At 39.5% G+C, this 26,894-nt stretch overlaps 1 protein-coding gene across 9 annotated transcripts in view; it reads left to right on the forward strand.

The window, feature by feature from the left end:
* Positions 1-11,889: 11,889 nt before the first annotated feature.
* The window catches only part of AP3D1 (adaptor related protein complex 3 subunit delta 1), a gene marked incomplete at its 3' end in the record, with an annotated part of 63,773 nt that continues 48,768 nt past the window's right edge, over positions 11,890-26,894 (forward strand). For 3 of the 9 annotated variants that reach the window (XR_014024525.1, XR_014024526.1, XM_081312996.1), the window contains exons 1-2: positions 11,926-12,252; positions 24,829-24,924. Coding sequence is in view for 6 of the 9 variants with exons in the window: in XM_081312996.1 (XP_081169122.1) it covers positions 12,157-12,252; positions 24,829-24,924 (192 nt within the window). Of the gene's footprint in view, positions 12,253-24,828; positions 24,925-26,894 lie in introns of all 9 variants that reach the window. The other 6 variants (XM_081312993.1, XM_081312998.1, XM_081312997.1 and 3 more) reach the window with 6 other exon arrangements.

A 26,894-nucleotide genomic window follows, 5' to 3' on the forward strand; every position in this document is an offset into this window, starting at 1 on the left:
CCCCGCCGGCGTCAAAGGCAGGGGCCGCCCAGTGGAGGTGGTGGTAATGATGAGGGCGATGACGGTAACAGCGAGAAAGGGAGAGGGAGGGCAATTAAAACACATACACACACACACACACACACACACACAACTCCGTGCGGGCGGAGAACGTCAACCCAAAATGTATGAAGTGTACAGCTTTTCTTGCTCGTCTTATGTCCTTCGCCGCTGTTAAGGAAAATTATAGCTTCACGTAGAGGAGCAGGGGGGGGGGGGGAAGGCAGCGTTGCGCGCGTCGACAGGCGGAGGAGAGGGGGGAAAAAATAACACGATTGGCGCGCACGCGCTTGGGCTCCTTAACGGTACGCACGCACGCATGCAAGTCCCAGATGTAAGTGAACTATTCGAAAGAAGCCTAGGCCCTAGGCCAGGGGTAGGCAACCTTGGCTCTTTTATGACTCATGGACTTCAACTCCCAGAATTCCTGAGCCAGCCAAGCTGGCTCAGGAATTCTGGGAGTTGAAGTCCATGTGTCATAAAGGAGCCGAGGTTGCCTACCCCTGCCCTAGGCGAAGGGGGAGAGAAAGGAGGGAGGCGCGCGGCCTCCAGAACGCCCGCCTTCGTCCTAGCTCGTTTACCCCCTTCCCCCCCCCCCGCACACACGCTCTCTCTCCCCCATCCAGCCTATTATTTTCCCTATATACACTGTAAAGAAGGAGGTTCGGTGGATTAAAAAAAGAGCGCGAGTCTCGGAGTAATTTTTTTCTTTTAAAAAAAAAGCGGGCTCGGATCTGTCCGCCTTGGCCAGAGCGCGTGCACCTCCTTGTCCTCACTTGCCCTCAAGAGGAGGCCCCGGCTGCGGCGGCCGCGCGCTCACGCTTCCCTCCGCCTCCTCGAGCGCCCAAGCCCCCCCCCCCATTTCGTCTCCCTCCCCTCTCTCGGTGCGCAAACGCCTCCTCCTCACGAAGCTCTCTCCCCCTCAACGCACGAGGCGCACGAAGAAAATAGTAATGGTCACGCCGAAATCTCAATGAGCGCCATAATCGTTACACATGCGCGCGCGCACACACACACACACACTCACACACAAAAACAAACAAAAAGCGATTCCTCAGGCAATCTTATTCGCGCGGGAACTCACGACGCGCACGTCAGATTTTCCTCAGGTATGTATTTGACATAAATAGTAGACACACGCAATGCAGACTACGTTCACACGTGGAAAAGGGGAGGTGGTGGTGGTGGTGGGGAAACATGGAAAAGATGACAAGGCAAGCCTGGAAAGATTTGACTCCTTCCTGCCTTAAATTAAGCACAATCTACCCTCTGAAGGAAAGCGGCTGTTTTTCCAGATGGAGAGGTTTCGCGTTTTGGGCTTCATTGGCTGGGGGTCTTGGCTCAAAATTGCCCTGTTACTGTGAGGCTTCCCCCGCGCCGCCACAGAGATAATAATACACCATAATTAATGCTGTCGCAATTCGGTGTTTATTCTGAAGGGTAGCAGGGACATAAGGACAATTGGATCCCTTTCTTTGCCCCGGGAAAATGACCTACCGTATATTACACTTATTTACAAATACCTAAAGGGAGAATAAAAACAGCACTAGTAAAGTCATGATGCAAGTCTTATTTCCGATGGAAATCTGCTTCCGACTTTGAGGTTAAAATACCAAATCCTCATTTTTGCCGGCAGCTGCTGGGGGCATTCTCAGAAAAGTCCAGGTAATCAATACATTTGGAGGGAAAATACCAATTAAATTACCTCACAAGACTGTTGTGAGGATAAATGTTGAGCTTGGGAAGAGCAAAACGTTTCTTACAAACAAGGTGGACTGGTAAAGGTAATTCTTCCGTTAAACTGCCCTCCCTAGCAGCTATTATTTAGAGGTGGACTGCATCTGAACATGGAGTTTCCATCAAACTGTACCCGGGAATGCAAGCAATTGTCAAATTAAATCAGGCTAGAGGTCCACGTAGCCTCCAAAACAAAATGAAAATAGCAAATCTTTGTTGTTTCTCCTAAGCAATTTATGTTAAAGAATAGACTTAATGAGAATACAGAAGCATTTCCTAGAAGTGGGTATTTGGCTAATTACATTTGTCTTCCGCCCGCCCCCGCCCCCCATTTTTAGTTATTTGAATTAGTGGTCGTTGTTTCTTTTCTCTGCATGTGAATTAAAGTGACTATTCTGGAAGCAGAAAAGTGTACATGTAGGAATTTTAAAAAGTGTATACTAAGAATCTAAAACAAGTACTATTCTGCAGTGTTTTCCACATCAGTAACAGTGGTACCCTATCTACTGTGTTCAAGAGACATAATTTCAGAACTAGGCACAGGATTGCAGCTTTCCATCTATCTGCCTCTTTTGTTTACTGCTTTCTGGTTAATAAATTTGAGATTTCATGGCACATTGCAAAGGGAAATGGGGATGCTTGGAACGTGCAGGCAGATGCTCCCTGCAGCTGTTGGTACAGAACATTTGAAAGGAGGAGTCACTGAGAAGCTGTTCAAACTGTGTCAGCGTTTCTTGCTGATAAGGAGTGAAGCCTATCTGTTCAGTCCCTCTGTAGCATCTGCTCAAGGACAATTCCAAAGAGTCCTTCCGTATTTCTGCACATGTATGTGAATTTAAATAAACCAACCTTTATTGTTGAGTGTTTAAAGCTAAACAAAGGATAGGTGGCACTGAGAATGTTTCCTTTTCAAGTTCATAGCAACATTTATCAGTGCTCTCAAAATTCAAATCTAATGGTTTACATTTCAAAGGTTTTCCACTTTTGCTTTTGAAACATATAACAGGCAATAAATATTAACATAACCTCTCTTTCCCATTCTCTACACTTTTTTATTCATGGCAATGCTGTAGTTTAAATAGTTCTATGCCTATGTGAAATTGTTTTACATCAGAGTTTAATATTACTGAAATTATATGTTTAACCTGCACTTGCTCCAAATCTCAAAGTAGTATACCAACTCCCATTCTTTTATCTTCAAAATGTTTCTATGAGATAGAATAATTTCAACAAAATTAAACTGTTTCAGGTTTAAATTCTGGTATTCACTGAATTTAGGAAAATATGGCTGTCCTCAACCCCAGATCCTTAGACTCCATTAATCCCCGTTGATAATAAAATAACGTTAGTTAATTTAGCTAAATATATATATCATGTCTTTTACTAAGGAACCGTGGCTCAGGGTAGTCTCCAAAGTTGGTGCTCTCCACATGAAGCAGCTCCATTACTTTCAGTCAGTATTACCTCTTAGCAGATTTCAAAGTGGCATAAAGGTTTTGTTCTCCACACTATATAGCTTTACATACCTAAGAAGCAACTCTATTGAATGGTAGAATTGGCACTGTTTTAGCCTACCTTTCCAGGTATAAAGAAGAAATTAGGATAATTCGGTAAATTATGGCTCAATCATGGTTACTGCATTATCCCCAAACAACTTATATAATGGAACTTATTGTTAAGATTGGATTCAAACAATATATTTCATCAAAATTAAAAGATCATGTTGTTGTTGTTAGTTGTGAAGCCATCCGACCCATCGCGACCCCATGGACAACATTCCTCCAGGCCTTCCTGTCTTCTACCATCTTCTGGAATCCATTTAAGCTCCCGCCTACTGCTTCAGTGACTCCATCCAGCCACCTCATTCTCTGTCGTGCTTTTCTTCTCTTGCCCTCAAAATCATATTATGGCTTAATATGTTGTGTTACTCCACCATACCCCTTGCATTGTCCATATTATACAAAACACTGCCAATCCACTTGTTTATTTGCTTTCCTAATGTCAAAATTATACTTTGGAAGTATATCCATATCTAGAGCTTTTTTCCATTCATTCAATCATATCTGATTCTCAGAGACCGCCTAGACAAGTCCCTGCAGCTTTCTTGAGAAGATTTTTCAGAAGTGGACTGAAGATTTTTCCTAGGACTGAAAGTCTTTGTGCCTAAGGCAGAGTTACAACTCACAGTTTCTAGGCTGATGCCTTAACCACCACACCAAATTGGCTTTCTGTGGAACAGTGAAGTCAAAATCTGGAGCAATCATCATTTGAGTTTAGGGAATCCAAAATCTGAAGAGTTCAAGCATTAATCTTAAACTTTGGTTTCTGTAAATCCAAAATGATAACTAGCTCCTTCCCATTGTTAGGAATTCAACACTAAACATAATTTGACTGCTGCAGCCAGTCATTATTAAAAATATATTCTGAGCTGCAAGACTTTGGCAGTGAATTCTTAATGAATAGACCTGGGGGTTTGGCGGGGACTTTTTCAGTCCAAATCTTTTTCTTGATATACAAAATAGGTCAATGGATTTTGGTGTTTTCCCAGCATAGCTGAACGGCTAGAGCTAGTTTAGGTATTTTTGTTGTGTACATCTAAGCAATAAGCTTTTTTTCAACAATCCATGGCTTAACTGTTTCATGAAACAAGCCAGTAGAACTATCTTTTCCAACATTGATGCTCCCCAGTTGAGTGGTATCAATGACTTGAGAAATGGACTGAAATATTAAATTTAACAGACAACAGCACAGCCTAGTCCTTTACTTTCACTTAGGAAACAAAACAAAAATCAACATTAGGTTGGATTTGGAAATCTGGAATGGTAATAGTTGCTCATGCTTTAGTCATCTCTTACTTAGATTACTACAATGCTTTCAAAATGAGGTTCCCCTTGAAGACTGCTCAGAAGCTACAGCTGGTCCAGAATACAGCAACATAGCCAGTGATGAGCAGATGTATCACTATTACTTTGTGAGCTGTACTTATTGCTAGTTATTTCCAAGTGCAATTTTAGGTGCTGGTTATCGCCTTTCATGGAATAAGCTAGGTTCTTTGAGGGTCCACATAGCTTCAGTAGTTTTTGCCTGCCCAGTAAGATCAGATAGAGTAATCACACTCCAGATCCCACCAATTAAAAAAATATCTACATGACTTAGGGAACACCCCTTCTCATGACAGCTGTGCTGTGGAACAGTGTCCCCACAGATCTGTATTGCTCCCACCCCACTGCTGTTCTACAAGTCTTTGAATATCTGGATTTGCTCCCTGTCTGGGATTAGGATAGTTGTCAATCCTCTATTAGTTTTCGGTTGATCTGTTCTGGATGTGCATATCTTCTTTCTTTTGTTTCCTATTTTGGAGATGCAAGCCACTCAAGTCTTTGAAAGTCAGGCAGCCTCTACATCCAATAAAATAAATTCTTGCAAGAAAAAAAAACCAATTGAAATAGTTGATTACAAACTGAATATGGGTCAGCAATCTGATGTGGCTCCAAAAACAGCTATTGCAATTTTAGGCTGTATCAAGATGAAGTATCATTTCCAAATAAAGGGATATAATAATTCCATTTCATTTTACTTTGGTCAGACCTCCTCTCAGAAACTGTTCTGGACACTACACCTAAACATGAATTAGAAATTAGAAGAGTTTCAGGGCTGGGCAACAAAAATGAATGGGGGACTAGGAACTAAGGCCTACAGAAAAAACGGTGGTATTTACATGACATTCCAATTTAGTAGTATAGGAAAAAGTTCTAAATATCATAGTAGTTCTGACATTACTAGTAAAAGCAATTAGAGAGGTAGTGGGCCCCTCAATACTGGATATGTTCAAGTGAAGTGAAGTGATCTAGCTAATGGTCAGGAGTGTCATTTTGGGTTTCTACACTGAGCAGGGAGCTGGTATTATTCTTTTGAGTCTTATCAACTAGGAATCTTAGGATTGGCTATAGTGGCTGGGAAAATCTAACAGTTCAAATCTGTTCTCTCTAAATATGTAGCGAGAACCCCATTGAGAAAACACTATAGCAGAAATCCCCCTTAACTGAAGAAGCTTCTTGGATGAAAAGCAAAACGTTTTCAAAGGAAAAAAACCAAGGAAGTCCCATTATCTTGGAAAAAGCACCTGTGGGACAACCATGATGTGAATGATTAAGAATCTCCATAGACATTGTAGCAGAAAATAGCTTCCAATGTTCTGATGCTGTAGATAACTATAACAGGAGTCACCTTTCAAGATTAGTGAACATCATGTTGGAAAACCTGACTTTCTGGAGCAGCTGGTTGCTGACTGAAGCTAGAAAGTTTTTCTCCTTATTCTTTCTCCTCAGCTGTTCCGTATGCCTTTATCTGCTTCTTCACACATGTGGTGCAGAAGCATGTTCCAGCAGATATCTGCTTTGTACCATAAATGCTTTCATGATTTATCTTTGAGGAATTCATACCACCAATCTTGTTTATTAAGCAGGCCTATTCGAGTCCCATCAATCTGACACATTGCATTCACACAACTTGCTGAATTTGGCATGTTTCGATATATAGTATCCTATATATTGTATAAAGGGATGCGGTGGCTCAGTGGATTAGGACGCTGAGCTTGTCGATCAGAAGGTCAGCAGTTTGGCGGGTCGAATCCCGAGTGCCGCATAACAGAGTGAGCGCCTGTTACTCGTCCCAGCTTCTGCCAACCTAGCAGTTCGAAAGCACGTCAAAATGCAAGTAGAAAAATAGGGACCACTGCGGTGGGAAGGTAACAGCGCTCCGTGCGCCTTTGGCGTCTAGTCATGCCGGCCACATGACCACGGAGACATCCTCGGACAAGCGCTGGCTCTTCGGGTTTGAAACGGAGATGAGCACCGGCCCCTAGAGTCGGAAACGACTAACACGCACGTGCGGGGGAACCTTTACCTTTACCTATATATTGTATATTTTGGAGTGGTGTTGTTTTGTTTATTGTTCCTTGGAACATTGTGCAGATCTTGCCATTGGGGTTTGTAAGTAATTATTTAAGGCTTTACCATACTCTAATATCCAGCCAACTATGTTTTTTCAATAAACCATGGTTAAACATATTGTGCAACTCAAGAGACAGAGAACTGCAAGAAGGTAATTCTTTCCCCTGGTTAAAAAAGCTAATCAAAATAGTCATCTTTGATCAGTTTTACAATCAGTACACAATTGGACACATGAATTTGTGTAGCTATGATAGGATACATAGGTACCACCAGCACCAGCCCAACCCTTGGTTTTAATCATACCTCAAGAACTTCCAATTTAGCTCCTCTCAGTTCTGAGCTGGGAAACTTCACTGATACAATTTCTACAGATAGTTTAACTATTAAAAGCTCAAGAGCAGTACCAGGGAGAAAATATGGCTACCCTGCATCTCCAAATATACATGAGCTTACACACAGAAAAGTATCTTAATATTTTTAGTGACTGTATTTTATCCTTTAGTCCAGGGGTCCCCAAACTATGGGCCGCAGCCCACTACCGGGCCGTGGCCTACTGGCCACCAGGCCACAGGACAGGCTGGCTAGTGCATGTGTGTGTGTGTGTACACTCACCCCCACTCACACTAGTGCCCGTGGACCCATTTGCGCATGTACGCAGGGCTAACGGCGGTGGCTAGCGCCTGCACAAATAGGGCCACTAGCATGTGTGGGGGTTGCACAGCCCATTTGCGCATGTGTGCAGTTGGCGCCCGCACACGCAAATGGGACTGCTAGCACTGTGTGGGTTGCGTGGCCCATTTGCGCATGCATGTGGGTGCTAGTACCTGCATGCATGCGCAAACGGGGTCACTAGTGCCGTGCAAGTGCATTCAGCCCCGCTCGCGTGCAAACACAAATTGCCCAGCTGCTCCCTTTCCCTCTGGGCCACCAGCATGAAAAGGTTGGTGACCTCTGCTTTAGTCTTCTCGTCTCTTACCATTCAAAATCATGAATTCTCAACTTTCCACCCTGGAATGTGAAAGAAAATACAGGGCAAAAGGTTTTTATTGTATTTTTTCATATTCTACAAGGACAAATCACACAATTAGAAAGAAAAATACTGATCAAAACTAGAAACACTTCTGTTTCTTGAAGAGGAGCCAGAATTTGGAGACAAGAACATTTTCTTCTCCCTAAACTCTAAACATCATCCATTTTAGAAAATTCTGCATGGTTGAATTTAGATGACATACTTGAAACCAGGGTATTACTACCATGAAATTTTGTACTGTAGCAAGAAATCTGACAGCAGTGACGGTGGAAAAGAAGTATAACCATCTCCATCAACTGGGGAGCAGCCAGTGCGATGTAGTGGTTACAGTATTAGACCAAGAGGTGATTGATGCTGGTTCTAGGTACTCTCAACCACAGAAGCTCCCTGGGTTATTCTGAATCAATTCTCACAAGATTGTTGCTGGGGGAAAATAGAAGTAGGGAGCACTATTTCTCTTGTTTTTGAGATCCTAAATGAAAGTTGGAAGACAGGTAGCCTTCCGCTTCTAATGGCAATTGGGATCATTGGCCACTACTAAGCAATGTGGTCAAAAACATATGTTACATGACCCTGCTGCTTAGCAACAGCAGCTCTAATAATCTCAGTTGCCATCATTAAGGGAGGATCACATGTGACCATAACTTCCAACTTCCTACCAGCTTCCCCATTGATCTTGCTTCTGAAAACTTGGTCATCCATTCTGTTCTTCACCTCCCAGCTAGACTACTGCTACGCATTCTACATGGGGCCATTGAAGAGTTTCAAAAAATTTCAGCTGATGCAAAATGTGGTGGCACGAGCAATTAATTATATGGCAGAACACACGTTACACTTTTGCTTTGAGAGCTGCATTGGTTACCAGCTTGTTTCCAGGTCGAATCCAAGGAGCTGGTGTTGATCTTCAAAATCATCACAGCATGGGACCAGATTACTTGAGGGACTGTCTCTTCCAGCTAGATCTAGCAGAGAAAGCTCTGGGTTCTGTCAGCTAGGGAACTGCATTTGGCAAGCTCTAGGCAGTATGCCTTTTCTGAAGTGGCACCCACATTGTGGAATCTTCTTCCCCCTGAAATGAGATTGGCCTAATCACTTCTGACAAAACCTGGTTATGCCAGCAAGCCTGGGGATCCTAGAGGACAGGTAAACCTATTCACATCGATTTCTCTCTTATCTCCTTGTTTGTTCTGTTTTTTATATTTTAAAATGTTTTTATGATTAATAAATGAATACATTTATGTATTTCTTCACTGTTTTAGCTTTATTATTCACCACCCAGAGTCACTTTTGGTGAGATTAGTAGCTATATAAATTAGATCAGATCACAATCATATGGCCTTGGCTCACTGCAATGTTAAGCATGTTTTGTAATTTTGTATTATTTCAACTAGCCATTTTATAATAAATGAAAAGAACAGTCCCTTTTCCACAGGTCTGTCTATCCAGACAACAATGCAATAATCCAAAATACTGCTTTTAAAGACAGGTTTCCATGGGTTTGTGTTGTACTGCCCTCAGCTGGAACAAATAAGCAAAACTATACTGGCATATTTAACTGCCATTTCCAGCTTAGTGCCCTCTAGATGCGCTGGGGAGGAAGGAAGTTGCAGTTCAAAAGATGCATGGGCTGGGAAAGGCCAGGATATTGTACTGAAGTGTACAATTCTAATTACTGTCTAAAGTGCACTTGACTTTGTTTCAAAAGCATATCATGTTTACTGGTTTTAGTTATTTTTAACTAAAAAATCTATCCTGCATATTTTTAATTGACTCAATCTATAAATAAGGGGGATATAGGAAAAAGTAATACATGTTGACACGAATGCTAAAATTGTGTATTTACTGAAAAGCTATACCTGTTCAACAGAAATGTACACAGATCTGCCTAAGTCTGTACTTGGTTCTGATTTATCATATTGTGTAGAATAGCCATTAAATTCTAGATATGATGGCTTATAATTTAGCATAACAGGCAAATTGTCCCTATTAAATCAATCCAAGGTATAGGACATTTGAATCAAATTACAGAAGTGATATACACGTATTTGGGGGCTTTTGTCCTAAACACAACTACCATAAAAATAATTCCATTGAATACAAAAGGGATGTTGAGAAATTTGGTTTAAACTCAGTTGAAAATGTGGCTGTTACTTTCTCTGACACAACCCTTCCAAACTGGAAACTATTTTTATTCAATAGAATTGTAATGTAGAGGGAAAGAAAAAACAACAAAATCCACACTGTCAGAGGTTCCATTGAAATTAAATCTGGATTACAGACTATAGACAAGTCCCATGAAGCCATGTACTAGTACTGGTATCTTGGATCTCTGAACAGTATTGTTGCAGTCAGTCTCTTAAGACTACAGCCATCCACCATTTTAAAGCAAGTTTGCTCAATTCAGAAATATCTATATTGGTCTAAATTGAAAAATCCCTGAAGCCTCAGAAAAGAATTCAAAATGAAATTAATTATCCAGCATTATGGTATAGCTATGTGGGAAGTCAGCTCCCCAGAGAAGGAAATATTAAAAGGCCAGAAAAATATATTTCCTAAAAGATATTGAATAACCAGGAAAGCATGCCCAGATTTCTTAATAGTCCCAGGTCTCCTTTCCCCAAGCAGAAAAACCAGTTCTATAGATATGTAAATGTAAGCCATTAGGAAGGTTGAAGCTAGAACATTAAGAAGACAAAGACACCTAAAATCTACATACTCCGCCCCAGGGAAGCAGGACATGACCTTTGGACATAATAGGATTAACCCAGAATCAGAATGCCAGAAGAGCACACTCAGACTCAGGTCCAAAGTTCATGACACAGGAAACCTCAAACAGGAACAGGAAGCAACTCTAAGCAAAAGGATCCAAAGGGTATAAAAAAACCCTACTCCTACATGTGGTTAGTCCTTCTTTTCTGCTGGAACCATCTTTCCATCTGTCTTTCCTCTCCAATAAACTACAACCTTCTTCCCAAAGCAGTTGCCATGTTTATTCCCAGCTTGGATGAACCTTAATGAAGACTTTTCTTCCAACAGCTAGTAACTGAGAAAAAATTGGTGCTATGCCTACTTACTTCTTAAGAGACTATCATTGAGATAGAATAGCAGAACCAAGATATGTTGTATTTTAGGTTAACTCGGGCAGCAGAATGGTAAAGGCCTGGTTCTGAGAGAAAAGCTTTTAAGACTGATTTTAGTGCAAACTAATCCAGTGTATCTATGTAAGCTTTAGCCCGCTTCAATGGGTTTGCAGTCCAAAATAGATATGTCCCATTTACCAAATTTGCATGCTACAGTAAACCAACTAGAATTGAAATGAGAAAGTCTCTTTATCCTTGCTGATAAGTACCTTCAGCAGATGCCTACTTTTCCTGAAAACTAAAGGAAAACAAACACAAACAGTAATAGCAGTCGGCCCAAGAACACAAAATACCCAACCTTGTTCTAGCTACGTTTTGTGATGTAGAGTCCCAGCATATGAAGCCGATTTATAATTCAGTGTCATAGAAACTAGTGGGTTAACTGTGCTTGCTGAGGTTAACACAATCAAGGTTCTAATTTTGATCGTTTTCTAGATTCACGGTAGCAAAATATTCCAAAATCACTAAAAGCAAATACGGGCTTCAGCTCTGACGGTCATCTAGATTTCTTATTCCTATCCTAGAAACCCAGAAAGTTAAACTGACTAATCTGCTTGGCATTAAACCATGAAACTAACCACGGGGATTGATTTCATACAACATGCTAGACTGCGTGTGGTTCAGTACTACGCGGAAGACAGGCAAATATTGCGGAATATCCCTGTCGCTCTCTTGCAGTAATATGGTATAAAAAATGTTTAAGAGGTTTTTGGCGTGCTTCCCGAGCCATTGTTCTCGCATTTAAGCGTAGGAGAATGAGAACCCAGCTCAGTTGACGCGTGGATTGAAACGGCCCAATGAGCAACGTTAGTGATAGAGACGGAAGAAGCAAAGGAGAGAACGGTAGGCGGATGTGACGTAGTTTACTATCATCACTATGGAACAACCATAGATTTCAGAGAGTTCCTATAGTTCACTAAACTTGAACGCCGCGTCTTCACAAGACGGTCGTGATGCTGGGACTGGAGGCTGGCCGGGAGGATAGGAGGTGTGGCCTGCGTCCACTCAGCTGACTGTCGGCCATTTTGTCCGCCGCTCCGGCGTTTACCTCAGAAAAGCGCCGGTGGGGCGGGAGGCGAGAAAAAAGGAAAGGGGGAGCAGGTGGGCGACCAGGACGCTCTTTCAAGCACGCGGGATGTGACCCGCCGCCGACCTCCCTTTTCCTGCCTGATTCCTGACTCCTGTGGCGTGTCTTCCTTTCTAGGCGGAACGCTGCCTTCTTTTCCATTTAGTTTGGCTTCTCCCGCTACTCTCCACGATGGCGTTGAAGATGGTGAAGGGGAGCATCGACCGCATGTTTGACAAGAACCTGCAGGACCTGGTGCGGGGCATCCGCAACCATAAGGAGGATGAGGTGAGAAGGAGGAGGTTGGCAGCCTACGGGGGAGGGGGGGGCGACGTGAAGGGGGGGGCTAGGCCATAATGTCGGTGATAGCGCATCCCTCTCCAGCATCTGTCAGATTTTAAGTCACAAGTTCCCCCAACCTGATGATTCAGATGTGTTAAGAGTGTCGGGTCCCTCAGCCCCAGCCAGTGGTGGCATGCCAGCTGGATGTCATGCGAATTGAAGCCCGAGGCTTCTGCAAGGAGCCAAATTAAGGACAAGGCTGATTTAAGCATCGGTGGGTGCATTTGTTGCTGTTCCTCCTACTCCGTGTATGCACTGCCTTCTCCTCTCCCTTTTGTTTTTGTTTTTTTTGCATATGGAATTTGTACCCTTTGTTTCCCTCGGGGAACACCAAATGTGGGGAGTGGCTCAACCAGAGAACTTGCTCTCTAAATCTGTTTTGTCCCTTAGGATAAAAGGAGATGATTTCTTCTTCCTTTTTTTTAATAACATCTTAGGTTTTGCTGACCTTCCATCTTTGTTTCTAATTTTAGTAGCTCTGTTATGGAAGGAAAGAGAAGAATTGTGCAAGATTTCTTTGTTAGTATAATAGTGAAAGAAGGTCTCCCTTTGGACTTTGTGCTTGAATTTTGTTATTCCTCTCCCTTTGATTCCGATAAATGTATTTTTTACATTAAAACCCTGGAACAGGAACTGTGCTGTATTATTGATTTTTGCAGTCCTTTTTAGGATCCTTTCTGATAAAAGAAAGGTAAAATATGCTTAATGATAGTGGTCTTACATTTTCAACATTAACACTATTCAGCTTCCATAACTGTAGCTTTGCAAGATAAATTGGTAATGTTGACATTATGTTAATGTTCTATTAAAATTATCATTTGGGCCAATCACAGTTTCTCAGCCCAGCATACTCAAGCATGGTTGTTATGGGTATAAAGTTGGAAGACAGAGGCTTGTGCTTCTGAAAGGGAATGGGAGATAAATTTTATAAATAAATTTGTAATTTTTAAAAGGCCATCCATTGTAACTAGAAAGATAAATTTGGACAGAGGGCTTTCTGGGTTGTATCTCAGTGACGGCCACTATGCTGTGGCAATTTGTTATGAAGATCTTGGTGAACAACCAAATAATTTTGTTTATTTATTTGTATGTGTGTGTGTTACACATACAAATAAATATAAATACATTTTGTGGTTTTATAGTTGTATAAACCCTTGCCTTCAGTAACAAAAGTCAGCAAAATACATTGACCAAACAGAGAATAGGGAGACCTTTATCATTGATATATAATTTGTTGACTTCACATTTAGTCAGTAAAGTAAACCAGTGTTGCAAACTCTTCTTCCACAAAGAACTGAAAGTGGCACACAGCACTTCTTCAATTTTCCTCACAATAGTTCCTCTGTGGGATAAGGGTGGAGTTGAACATTGATCTCCCTAGTTCAAAATACTTTACTACATCATTCTAACATTCAGGAATAAACATCTTTATTCTGCTTGTGTTTGAAGTACCATTGTATTATTTATCTTGTCTTTCAACAGGCCTGTAACAGGTCACTATATCCTCAACTTACCCAAGATCATGGGTTGAATTCTTGCAAATGAATTCAAACTAGATTTTAAAGTTCCCCAAGAACGTTGCCAGTATCTAATAGTGATAACGCATTCCTGTTAATGCAACTATTTTACATATATGCTTTTAAAGATAAGTAAACATTGTAAATACACATGTGATCAGACTAAATGAGTATGGCTGTGTTTGCATGCCACAGCTACTATGAACTAGCCAGCCACATTTTAGTCTGTTGTGTTGAATAAACCCATCCTCTGTGGCTAATTCATGGTTCAGTATATTGTATGAACTCATAAAATTAAACTCTGGTTTAGTTCATTATAAACATGCTATGCAAATACAGCCATTGATTGAAGTGTGTGGAAACGGGTTAAGGCTGAGAGAAGTAGCTTTCCAATGCAACCTACCCAATCAACAAAAGTGGTTCATTGCTGAATTTCCTTTATTGAGGACAGTGAGGAAGGGAGATATCTTACCTTCACACCTAATATTTTTTTGGGGGGAGGGGTCTTTTTAGAAATTGAATCCATTTGATCACTGTAGCTAACTAATCTGTGGCAACAATCTTCTGTCCTCACATAGCTGCAATTACACACTTTTAACTACTCGAGATAATACTGGAATAACTTTTTTTTACTTGTTCCTCAAGATAAAGACTGAAACCATTTGTTGAATATGCTAAAATGAGTATCAAACTGGTGCCCCATGGGCCAGATATGTCACACATAGGCCACGCCCATCCTGGCTCCGCAAAGGCAAAAAACGTCGCAATATGTCACAATGCGTCACGTGATGCGATTGAGTTTGACACCCATGTGCTAAAAGGAAGAGTGTAGCCAAACATGACTAGTGGTTGCTATATGGCCTGCAAAGGTGTCCTTTGCAGCCTCTGTATATTGCTTCAACCAAAATTATTAAAATTTCACACTATGACTTTCTGCCTTCACAGAATGGCTTTCTATTCTTTCATGATAGAAAATATAGGAAAGTTGTACTGTAAGCTATATTGTAGGCCAAAATTAAAGAAAACATCTAACATGGGGGGCAGGGAAGAATGACTCCACTGTTACATGCCCTCTTTATTTCATCATCCCACTCATTGTGGTTTTAATCCTTCCCAAAACTGTTAAGTGGAGCCCTGGCCACCAAATGGCCACTCAAATCTATTTTATGTCTCAGGTACTGAATTTAAAATGGTTAAGCAAGCCATGGTTTAGTGTGGAACAGGTTCCTATCTAAGGACTCAGGTACAATTAAGAAAAGTGTAGTTTATGCTTTGATTTTAAAACATTACCCTGAGAATCCCATTTTTTTTTGCTAGTATCCAGTATTTGTTAGATTTATATTCTTCCTTTTTTAGAAGCCTATATAGCATTCTTATCTATGTTCTACCTCTACCAAAAATGTTTACTTATATCCATCTTACAAATTTTATATGGGCATATGTAGGAAGAAGCTTTAACAAAGCTATCTCAACTTTTTTTTTTTTGCAAAGCTTGCATCCTTGACATTTTTTTGCTATGTATCTATTGTACAAAATACATTTAAGGAATGTAGCACTTACTTCATTGTATTGGTTTCCCAGCTGCCCTTGGGTGAGAAACTATTTGTACTTTGTTTTTTTAATGATTCCTGATATACCTATCCCCTAAAAAGTGGAAATGTCTGAATCTTATATCCTTTACAACATGAACACTTAGGCTTCTGATGCAATTAATAAATAATTTATCATAATTAGCCAAGCTTTCCTGTGTTCATCTACCTTTCTCTTATTTACCACAAGCATTTTAGCCAATGGATATTTTTTTTTGCCAGAAATCAGAAGTAAATGCAAAAAATTGTAGTCACATGACCATTTGCTAAATGTCCAACGTGATCACGTGACTGCAGGCAGCATGGCTGTAGGAACTTTGAAACTTGGTCATATGTAACTTTGAGTCATATCTTTGAGTGGTCGTTCAGCGACCAGTCATAAGTCAAGGACTACTCTATCATTACTCTTAACCTTGACTAGTTTATGTTAGCTTTCCACATTAGCATTTGAAGTTTTGGATTATGTGCCGTTAAGTCACTGTCAACTGCTAGCAACCACATACATTTTCTCCATTATGAGGTCGCTTTCAGATCTTCTAACTTCTAATATTTAAATATAGTTTCTTTTTTTCAAACAAATTGCACATCTGTTTTAATAAGCTAAACTGTGTAGTTTATTGTACCCATAAATTAAACTGTGTTTAAAGAAAAATGCCTTAAAGCCTTCAACCATTTCTTAGTTTTTTGTTATCTTATTTACAACCACATTGTTTGAACTTGAAAGACTAGTATATGCCTCAGTGGCAACTAGTAATGAATAAGACTTCAGTATATGAGATGTAAAGCAGACCTACTGATGGAGCAGCATCTCTGCTACTGTTAAGCTTTTTGCTTTTTTTACCTCTTCTATGGTTACACAATTGTATTTTTTAAAATAAAAGTCTTGTCCCACTCAAACTACTTTTTTAAAAAATTCAGTAAGAAAATCATACCACAAATCACTACAGGTAGTCCTCGTGTTACTACAGTTCATTTAGTAATAGTTGAAAGTTACAATACTGAAAAATGTGACCACACTTACAACTTTTGCAGCATCCCCATGGTCACATTAATAAAATTCAGATGCTTGGCAACTGTTTCATATTTATGATGGTTGCAGTGTCCCAGGGTCATGTGACCACCTTTTGTGTCCTGACAAGCCAATCAATGGGAAAGCCAGATTTACTTAACAACCATGTTACTAATGTAACAACTGCAATGATTCATTTAACAGTGGTGGCAAGAAAGGTTGTAAAATGGGGCAAAATTCACTTAGAAATGTTTCATTTAGCAACAGAAATTTTGGACTCAGTTTTGGTCGTAAGTCGAGGACTATCTGTATAAAGAAAGTAAAAGTATTGGCTATATGAGAGAGGGCTTGGCTTTTGATGTCTGTCTGTCTTGTAGTTTGTGGGTAAGTAGTTTACCTATAGTAAACTATTGTAATTACCCATAAACACACATTCACAGTAAATGTGAATTTTCATGTATTGAGGGAAGTCTTGCTTTGGAGCATTGAAAATGGTTTTTATGCTGGTTGTATGATTTTTTTGTGTTTTATTGTGTCCTTCAGATCCAGCTTTTTTGAAAAATTTTATTTATTTTTTATTATTATTACATTTCTCAACACCCACCCACCCCCCGTGGCTTGCAACAGCAAACATCAAATTATAAAAAATGTAAATATAACAATTGAAAAACAATGAAATAATAAAAATAAATAATGAAATACAGCAACATGAATTAAAACAGGTCCCCAACCAGACCGCACAGCTGGAGGTGAGCGGTGGATGAGTGAAACCAAAATCATCTCTTCTGTGAAAAGTAAACATAGCAACTGGATATATTGTGATCAGTTTAATTGTTAATAATTGTAGAAGTAATTCAGAAATAAAAGAAAATCCATTTGGGCCATTAATGTGCAATACTTTGGGCCATTAATGTGCAATACATAAATGTCTTTCCCAAAGTGGTATTAAAACTGTGGATTACAACCTCTGGCATTATCATAATGACATATAACCAATTGGCTTTAGATTAGATTCAATGAAATTATTTCTGAGTAGATGTGTTAGAGCAAGCAATGTTTTTCTATTTAACACTTTTTTTTAGTTTACTGTAAAGTTTTATTTTTTTTATTTATTAAATTTATATGCCACCCATCTCACTGTTACAGCGACTCTTTCTGTAAAGTTCAATTTAGCAGGCTCTTTCACCATGTTGGATATTTATTGGTAGTGATTTGTGGTTGTGTAAGATTTGCAGAAACTTTTAGCCCAGAAATCTTTTTTCTATAGCATTGTCATATGGCTCCATGTTTACCACATGAGGCATTTTCAAAAATGTGTCACTGCAATGTGCTTCATTTGGGATTAGAATGAAATGGTAGACACATATACAAGATTCACTGTTAGATTGGGAATTGCGATTGGAAATTTGGGAGAGAAGGTGATGTAATTGTGCACAGAGAGCTTTTAACGACTCTTAAATATGACATTGCATGTTTCATGATGCGACATCAGTCATTTATTTCCTGCTATGTGCTTTTATATTGACTATAGCTTGATTCTTTGAAGGAGACAGTTGTTACTAGGTTATCCCCATATTGAAACTGTTAGAAAGAGCTTATTAGCCGTTTCCATATGCAGATAAAGTTATGACATCCAGAACAGCAAGTTGCTCATTTTCTGATCCCACAAATATGCCATGGAATAAAAAGGGGGACTACGTTAATACATAGCCTTAGGATTTTGAATGTTAAATAAATTAAAATAAATTAATAAATTAAAAGCTCTTTTAAGTCAAAGTTGCTTATGGATGAACTTTTACATTTCACATTTCCCCTGGATTTTTATGCTGAAAGTCTTGTAAAACTTTGATTGACAACTAAAAGTGGCTGTTCAATTTCCTCTTGGAAATATAAAAGAATTTACCAACTCCGAAAGTGGGAATTTTATCAACACATTGAAAAAAATAACATCTTTCATTTTTAATGCCCTAAGTCTTATGACTCCGTAGGCTTGATACTTTAGACCAGGGGTAGGCAACCTCGGCTCTTTTATGACTCATAGACTTCAACTCCCAGAATTCCTGAGCTGAGGTTGCCTACCCCTGCTTTAGACTGAATAACCCCCAAAATATATTAGAATGTGAGCCCTTTGAGGAAGGCCAAGTCAGGGTTAAGTCTGAAACTCTATTGATACATGTCATCATAACTGAATATTGAAAGTATGACTGAGTTTTCTCTTCTCTGACTCCTTTTTATACTAGTCAATTAGGAAGGAGACAGTTTGAGCTCCTTAAGTTTTTTCTGTTTCCTAGGTTTAATGCATATTTTTCCAAATGTGGTCTCTACAATCAGCATGAAGACATTCTGCATAAGGTAATATCTTCATGCTGATTGAATTCTCACGTGGCTCTTAGACTCCAGAAATATTACTGCTGTTGGATGCCATTGTGTATGTATATGATGTGACCAACTTGTCAGAATGGTGTCACAAAAAGAAATAAGAATTGAACGTGCTTTAAAATTTACTCAGAAAAAGTGTTTTGGACCTCGTATAAGTACAAGAGCCTCCTGCTATTCATTAAAGTAACTTGACTTTTTGACAGTGGCTTCCCTAGAAGCCTGAGGGGGGGGGAGACTAAACTTTTGAGTATGCGCCCAGTGCTTAAAAAGTATGTTACAATTACAAAATCCATTCTTCAAAACAAGATCATTCTTCAAAAATATATGAAGCAGTAAGGCATGCATGAGAAATGAGAATTTTGATTCTTTTGTTTTGCTTGATGTTCCAAGAAAGTTGACTTCTCACCACGTCACATCTAGCCATTACATTTAAATAAGTGCAGTTCTTCAAAGATCTCTGCTGTCTAATTATTCTAATTATCATCTGGGTGATGGGCATAGTACATTTTCTTGCTCTGTGTTTTACAAAAAGAAATGCAGACTAGAATTTTATACCATCCTAGTTGTTCTAGAAATTATTTGATATGGGAAAGATCGATGAAAATCTACAGTGGAACTGGGAGAGCAAAATTGTGCTTTCTGCTCCAAGCCTAAAAATTAGAGACAGGCGAAATGTTTTATATTTATCATCCCATTTTTAATGGTTTCAACCAGCAGTCATCTTTGGCCTCTGAGAACAATTATTGGAATTACAGTAAAAAAAAGTACCTGTATCTTAGCTCATACGGTCTTTAACAGGATGATAGATTATTAAGCCAATAGAAATTGGCTGTTCAAATGGCCTCTCCTATTTACTCTTCCCTTCTACTTTCATCCTCTTCCCAACCTGATCATTTCCCAACTCTTAAACCTCTTGCTTACTGTTATCTGAATGGCTTCTACCTGTCCCTTCCTCTGTCCCACGATGACATTCAGTTCTCCTTCTCTAGGTCTCATTCAGGATTTAATGTGGTTTGCCAGAATTAAATTTTGATCTAATGCCAAATGACTGCCTAGCTTTAGGCCATTGTTTTAGTTAATGTACACGCTTTGACCTTCAGTAAACAGAAAAGAGCATAAGTTGACTTGGTGATGCCATGTCTGAAATACACCTAATATGTTTTAAATTAATGTTTCTGTAGCTGCCATGAGTTGCTATTGCCAAGCTGATTAATATGCAGTGTAAAATATGCAGGAATATATTCCATAGTGGGCCAATTGCAATTCAGAATGACTCTTCCTTTAAGAGTGTTAAAAATCACACTTGACCTTCAGCAACTTCACAAGTGAGAACAGAGTATGATGGTGAGGGGAGAAGGCAGATCTTTCTACTTGCTAATGCTGTTCCTCCATATAGTGTCCTCATGATACTTTATATTTTCATTGAAAAGCTCCAAGTCTCCATAGCTATTGCTCCATCCTAGGAAGAATCTGTGTTTGATAGGGAGATGACACTGCCTTTGAGATACTGTGTCCTGAACATTGTTGATCAATATTTCAGTCATAATATTTGGATGTTTTCCTGAGCACATACTATACTATATTCTCCCCAGAGTGCATAGCATTCTCAGTGGTCAGAGAAGAGAGCCAGTTTGGTGTAGTGGTTAAGGCACCAGACTAGGAACTAGTCCTGCTTTGGGCACAAAGCCAGCTGGGTAACTTTGAACCAATCACTCACTCTCAGTCCTAGGAAAAAGATAGTGGCAAGCCATTTCTGAAAATCTTGCCAAGAAAATTTCAGGGACTAAGCCAGTTAAGTCACCAGGAGTCCAGGCTGACTCGAAAGCATACACAAAAATGGTGAGAGAAAACTTAAACTTGCTACCAGAATTAGTCTCTGTTTTCGAAAAAGTCAAGATATATAGATACATCTGTGTGCATGCTTTTCAGATATAGCTATCACAGATCATTTATTGAGATCTTCCATATATATGTAACTTTTGCAGATAAGGCTGGCAATAAGAACTTGATTTTTTTAATGTGTATTACTTTGCTACTACTATTCAAATTATTGCTTCGTATTCCATTGCAGAAAGGTTCCATGGATTGTTCTTTTCTTTAGGTCCCACCTCAAAATCTGGTGAAGTACCAATGAAGGAGAATATTTGTAGCTCAGGACTGAAATGAAAGGTCCTTGGTGTTCTCTGAGCTTGAATGTTTTTTTTACAGACATTTCATTACCCTAACTAGGTAATATCATCAGTGCTAGTAAGGAGTGCTGTTTGTTGTCAGTTTATATTCTGGTGTCTTGCCTGTCTGGGTGGGTAGGGGTAGCCTTAGGGATTCTTTGGTTGGGCTCTTTACTAATGGCTCTTTGGCAGTTCCTTGATTGGAGTATCACTTACTTGATAGTTGGTCTGAAGGTGATGATGTTACCTAGTTAAGGTAATGAAATGTCTGCAAGAAAACAAGCAGGCTCAGAGAGGACCAAGGACCCCTCATTGTAAATGAAGTCTTTGAGTATTCCCTTAGACCACTCAGTGGAATTTCTGGGCTGACCTGCGTAGTCCACATCCATTAAAGGAAAACTATTACGGTTTTTCTAAATTCCAGATGCATTTTTCCTGTCTTTTTCTTGCTAGTGTCAGAATTTTGGCTTTTGTTTTTTTCGGTGGGGGGGGAGCTGCCTTTGGCTTTTGTTTAAGTGCTTATTTCAGAACCACACATGTAGAGCTCAAGCTAACTACTTTAGTATGTTCTGTCTATAATACAGGAATCTTCTTGTTCTGGAAACCCACTCTTGGAACAATTAGATAAGACTCCAAGGAACTGGGGGTCGGGGGTGGGTCCTAGCCCTTTTGCTGGTTGTGCCATGACTCCAGGCTAGCTCCGTGCTTGACCCTTCTCTCTGCCAGACTGGATATTTCCCAACACTTACATAAATATCAGTTTGGTTTTGCTCAGATTTGTATTAGATTCAGAGGTGAAGTTTTTTTCACTTGTGAGTTTGCTGTTAACAAGTTGAAGTACCGGTACCTGTATTGTTATCCACACATTTTGCTTTGGCTTTGGGAATAGCACACTTAGAAAGAGCAAGAGCTGCAGTTTTCTTGGCAAGTACAAGCACTGTTTAGCCTGATCTGGAGAATTAGATATGCGAGCAGTGGATTCCATAGCATCTGTATGCTCTCGTTGTGACATAACCATCAAATATTTAGTGTGAAGAATTATATACTAAAAGATCTGTTGCATATTGAAGGAGGAGTTCTCTCAGCATCTCATATTCCAGGTGGAATTGAAGGGATGTGAAATTTGAGTCTTTTTGTTTTTTTCAAAATTTGAAAACGACGGAGTATGTCCAGCAGTATCTCGAATCAGCACCCATAAAGTTATATTTTTTATATCTCTGGAATTGGCAAGAAAGTACTCCCTGAAGTCCAGTGATTCTGTAAAGTCATCAAGAGAATTTGATGGTTAAGCAAGAACATGGACTGTGTTGTGTTTCATCAATACATTAGGCAAAGGTTCTAAAGGTCATGAACTGAGACTTAGATATAACGATCCACTCTTTAAAAAAAGCTATCCTGAGCAAAGAGATGCATAAAATACTATCTCACAGGCATTCAGATGTTTGTACTGTAATCCAGTTCTAGTAGCTTTTGATTTACCTGATATGAAACATGGTATTGAAATGTAATCAGAATTATTAGTTGCACATTCTTAAGTCAATAGTTGCCCAGGTATGTCCTGAGAAATTAAGAGTTCCTTAAGCCCAAACACTCCCTATCGTAGAAGAATTTTCTATGGTCTATACATTTCCATGTGAATCATTGCTCTGATCATTTTGTCTAGGCTGAATTGTTCCGTTACCAATAACACAGAGGAGGCTGCTTGTTGTATCTTAGCGTGGTTCCTGGTCTGGCCTTCTGAGTGTCAAATATGAATGGCCATTTATTCATCCATATTTTTTCCTAATTTTTAATCAAAAGTCTCCCAGAATATGGGAAATGAATTCAAAAATGAATTCTAGCTGGACTATTTGGTCCAATATTGTTTATTTTAACAGGCAATGGCTCCCCAGGATATCATGCTAAAGAAGGGGCTTCTGTCTTGCTACCTAAGCTGTTTCAGCAATGGAACCTATGACTGTGTTTAAAGATTATGTTTTAGAATAGAGCTGTGTACTCTTTCCTGAAGTTTGAAGAATTCTGTCTTAAATTTATGTTACTTTCCCTGACTTGTAATTCTTACTGAGGGTGGTAAAGCTTGTATTTCTTTATCTGGCCTTTCAGCAATCACTTCACATGCTTCAGTAAGTTGATAGGACAAAATCCTGTGACTGAAAGCATTTTCCAAAAGGGAAGTGATGGGAGAGTCCATAGTGTTGGGTGTGGTTGGCAGAAATCTGAAACCATTTTGGCAGAGTCAGATAACAGTATAGTTGGATTAACTGCAAGTTTGTATTATCCTCCCAATATTCTGCAAGCCTGAGATGAAGTATTGGAAAAGAGCTGCCAACAATCAAAAGCCCACAATTGCTCCTTCAATACTTCTTAATTTCAGTTCCAAATACTTTAGTCGGTTGTGGAGAAGGGTTGAGATTTGTTTAGCATCTAAAATGAACATTGTGCATTTTTTAAAACTACATGTTTAGTCAAATTTATTAATGTATTCCTTGGATAATTTCATGGCAAAGGTAGGTTTTCTAATAAAAAAAACCTTCCTGGAAGCACCACATTACTGGCCACAGCCTCTAGCACAACTACCTGTAATATAGTACAGGCAGTTCTCAGTTTTCAAGCATAATTAGGACCAGGAACTCCCTCAGTAACCAATACGGTCATAAAATGAAAAATCACATGACTGCACCAACTTGTAACAGTAATTCCAGCAGCTTGGGCAACTCTAGTTGTAATAAGCAAATCATGTACAATTGTTGTGCAACATTACATGATCGCGATTTGCAGCTTCATGCTGGCTTCCCCATTTGCTTGTTTCATAGCCTTTAGAGAAGGTCATAAATGTCAATCACATGATTGCAGGACACTGAAGCCATCCTAGATGCTCATTGGTTGCCAAGCAGTCAAATCATCACATGACCATAGGAACACTATGACGGCCACAACTTTGAGGACTGGTCAGAAGCTGCTTAAACTCAACAGTGGCCACAGGATTGGAAAAGATCAGTTTACATTCCAATTCCAAAAGAAAGGCAGTGCCAAAGAATGTTCAAACTATTGCACCATTGCACTCATTTCACATTGCACTCATTTCACATGAAACTCAAATACTTTGGCCACCTAATGAGAAGGAAGGACTCACTGGAGAAGAGCCTAATGCTGGGAAAGATTGAGGGCAAGAGAAGAAGGGGACGACAGAGAATGAGGTGGCTGGATGGAGTCACTGAAGCAGTAGGCATGAGCTTAAATGGACTCCAGAAGATGGTAGAGGACAGGAAGGCCTGGAGGAACATTGTCCATGGGGTCGCGATGGGTCGGACACGACTTCGCAGCTAACAACAACAGAAGCCTCTTTGTTTAGTGCCATCGTAACTATGAAAAGTCAGTGATGAGAGATCTCTAAGTGAGGACTTTTGGGAGGTCATATTTTTCCTATCCTGCTAACTATGTTTTGACATCAGCAGCCACCCAGTTGTGGCTGCCTTCTTCCATTCGCTTGTTGAAGAGGAAAAAAAAGATTATGTGTTTATATAGGTAATTAGATATTTTAATCACACCTTATGCAGACAATTTTAAAGTCACCTATCCTTGCTGGAGACAGTTTACTCTTTTTGTGAGAGGATTTCTAATGCTGAGTTTCTTGATATTGGGAAAAATTTGCAATATCAGAATTAATCATAGAGATAACAGACTAACTCTTAAAGACAGCAGTCCTGCTGCATTTCAGTATAGAAATTGTTATCTGTGTGCTTAGGGCAGCCAAACTTAATATTTGTGCGTTGTTTTATAGCTATCAGTAATTTGGGTAGTTCTGGCTTGATTGAAACCTATTTATAACCAATGACCTCACTTTTCTTTTTCTTTTCCAGGCAAAGTACATTTCTCAATGCATTGATGAGATCAAACAAGAATTGAAGCAGGATAATATTGCTGTGAAAGCAAATGCTGTTTGCAAACTCACCTATGTGAGTATTTTCTTCATTGATTGGAGAATGTCCTAAGACAGAACATTGAATGACCCAAAGTTGTTCATTGATATATTAATAGCATTTCATTTCTTGGAAAATCTGGTAAAAGGTGAGATCGCTTTGTGGTTGAGCTATTGCAGTGCATTCTATACGTGTCTGCTTTTGAAAAGCATTTGGAAGCTTGCACATATCAGTACAAGCGGTGATGGATGAGTAGCCATGCAGTGCCCGTGTTCTGTGTGCTGCCCTGGTTATCAGTTGACTTCCTGGTGCAATTCAAAGTTAAGATTGTTATCTTTTGATACTTTAAATGGCATAGGGCCTATTTATTTAAGCAACCGCCTATCTACTATGATTTCTCCCCATCCTGTAAGATCTGGCAGAGTTGGGTTTCTCTTGAGTCCTGTCAATTTAAGATTCTTTTAGACTCGCTAGGTTAAAGCTAATCAGCTATATACGTGACTTCAGTTTGCCCAGCTCCCTTATGTTTAATCATTTCTCCTTCAGTCATTTTAAAAATACAGTTTGGCAGCAAGATCTCTAAGGTAGAAATGTTATGTGGCATTTGTAATAGTTTGATTGTTTTAATCTAGATTGCCTATGGGGTTGTATGTTTTTAATGGTTTTTATTATTTTTAATTTATATTTATAAGAAGCTCAGTCTATAGAAGTGGGCAGCAATAATAAATTTCAAGTAATAATAATACACAGTCCCCTTAATTTAGAAGCTTGTGTTTTATATTGATTGTGTTCTTCTTTATGTTTTGGCATGGCTTTTGGTTATAAATATAAAGACATGTATGTCATATATCCTTCGCTCTAAGCATCATTATGCAAAGCCCAGAAAAGAGTAAGAAGAGTAAGAAATATAGCAAAAGAAACTAATGGAATGAAGAATGAATAAAGGGAAATCACCAGCACCATACACACACACAAACACACACACACACACACACACACACACACTTTTCCATTGTTGCAAACCATCCTTGCTTCCACCACATTTGTATACTTCTTCATATATTGTCTTTTACAAGTAGTTTTTGAATTAGGATGACAATTGGAGCCAGAATTTCCATCACTAAATAATGCAGTTGAAAAGTGTGACATCACGTGACCACATCGCTTAGCAATAATAATCCGTGCATTCCTAGTTGCTGTCATTAAGCAAGGATTTTAGATTGTTAAACAAGCTCCTACTTGCAACTTTCTACATACAAGATAATTTCATTATCATAAAATCAGCAGAAGCTTACTCTAATATATACAAATTTCTCCTTTTTTCAAAAAATATTATTGTAATAAACTACTTTTCTACTAGTATTTACATGACTTAAAATTAATAAGTTATTCCACCTAGTAAAGCAGTGGTCCTCAACCTTTGTGGCTTGGCTGCCTGGCTGTGGGGGGATAGGGGAACTGGGCCATATGAGCGGTAGAGTGCCACGCATGTGCATGCGCACACAGGTCGTCTTACGCAAGTTGAGCTGTGTGTGCACGCACGCTGGTCCACTACTTTCGCAAGCCGAGTTGCACATGCGGCCCAGTTACGAATAGGCCAAGGCCCGATAGTGGGCTGTGGCCTAGGGGTTGGGGACCCCTATACTAAGGTACACAAACTTACGTTTTTATTCTAGATTTTTTTCTATGTGTATAAAAATAGTTGGCACTGCATTTCCTTTCCAGTTTTCATACCCACATCTTATGTTACCTGTGAATTCCTAATTTCACATGCACCACAACAATGTAGATTATGCAAATTCATTCTTTTTTGACATACATTTTCATCCTTTCATAATTAAATCCACACCTTCACTTTATGTATTGTAAATAGGTAAAGGTAAAGGTTTCCCCGCACATGCGTGCTAGTCATTTCCAACTCTAGTGGGCAGTGCTCATCTCCGTTTCAAAGCCGAAGAGCCAGCGCTTGTCCGAGGACATCTCCGTGGTTATGTGGCCGGCATGAC

Source organism: Vipera berus (assembly GCF_964194415.1).
Source record: "Vipera berus genome assembly, chromosome: 1".
Lineage (NCBI taxonomy): Eukaryota > Metazoa > Chordata > Lepidosauria > Squamata > Viperidae > Vipera > Vipera berus.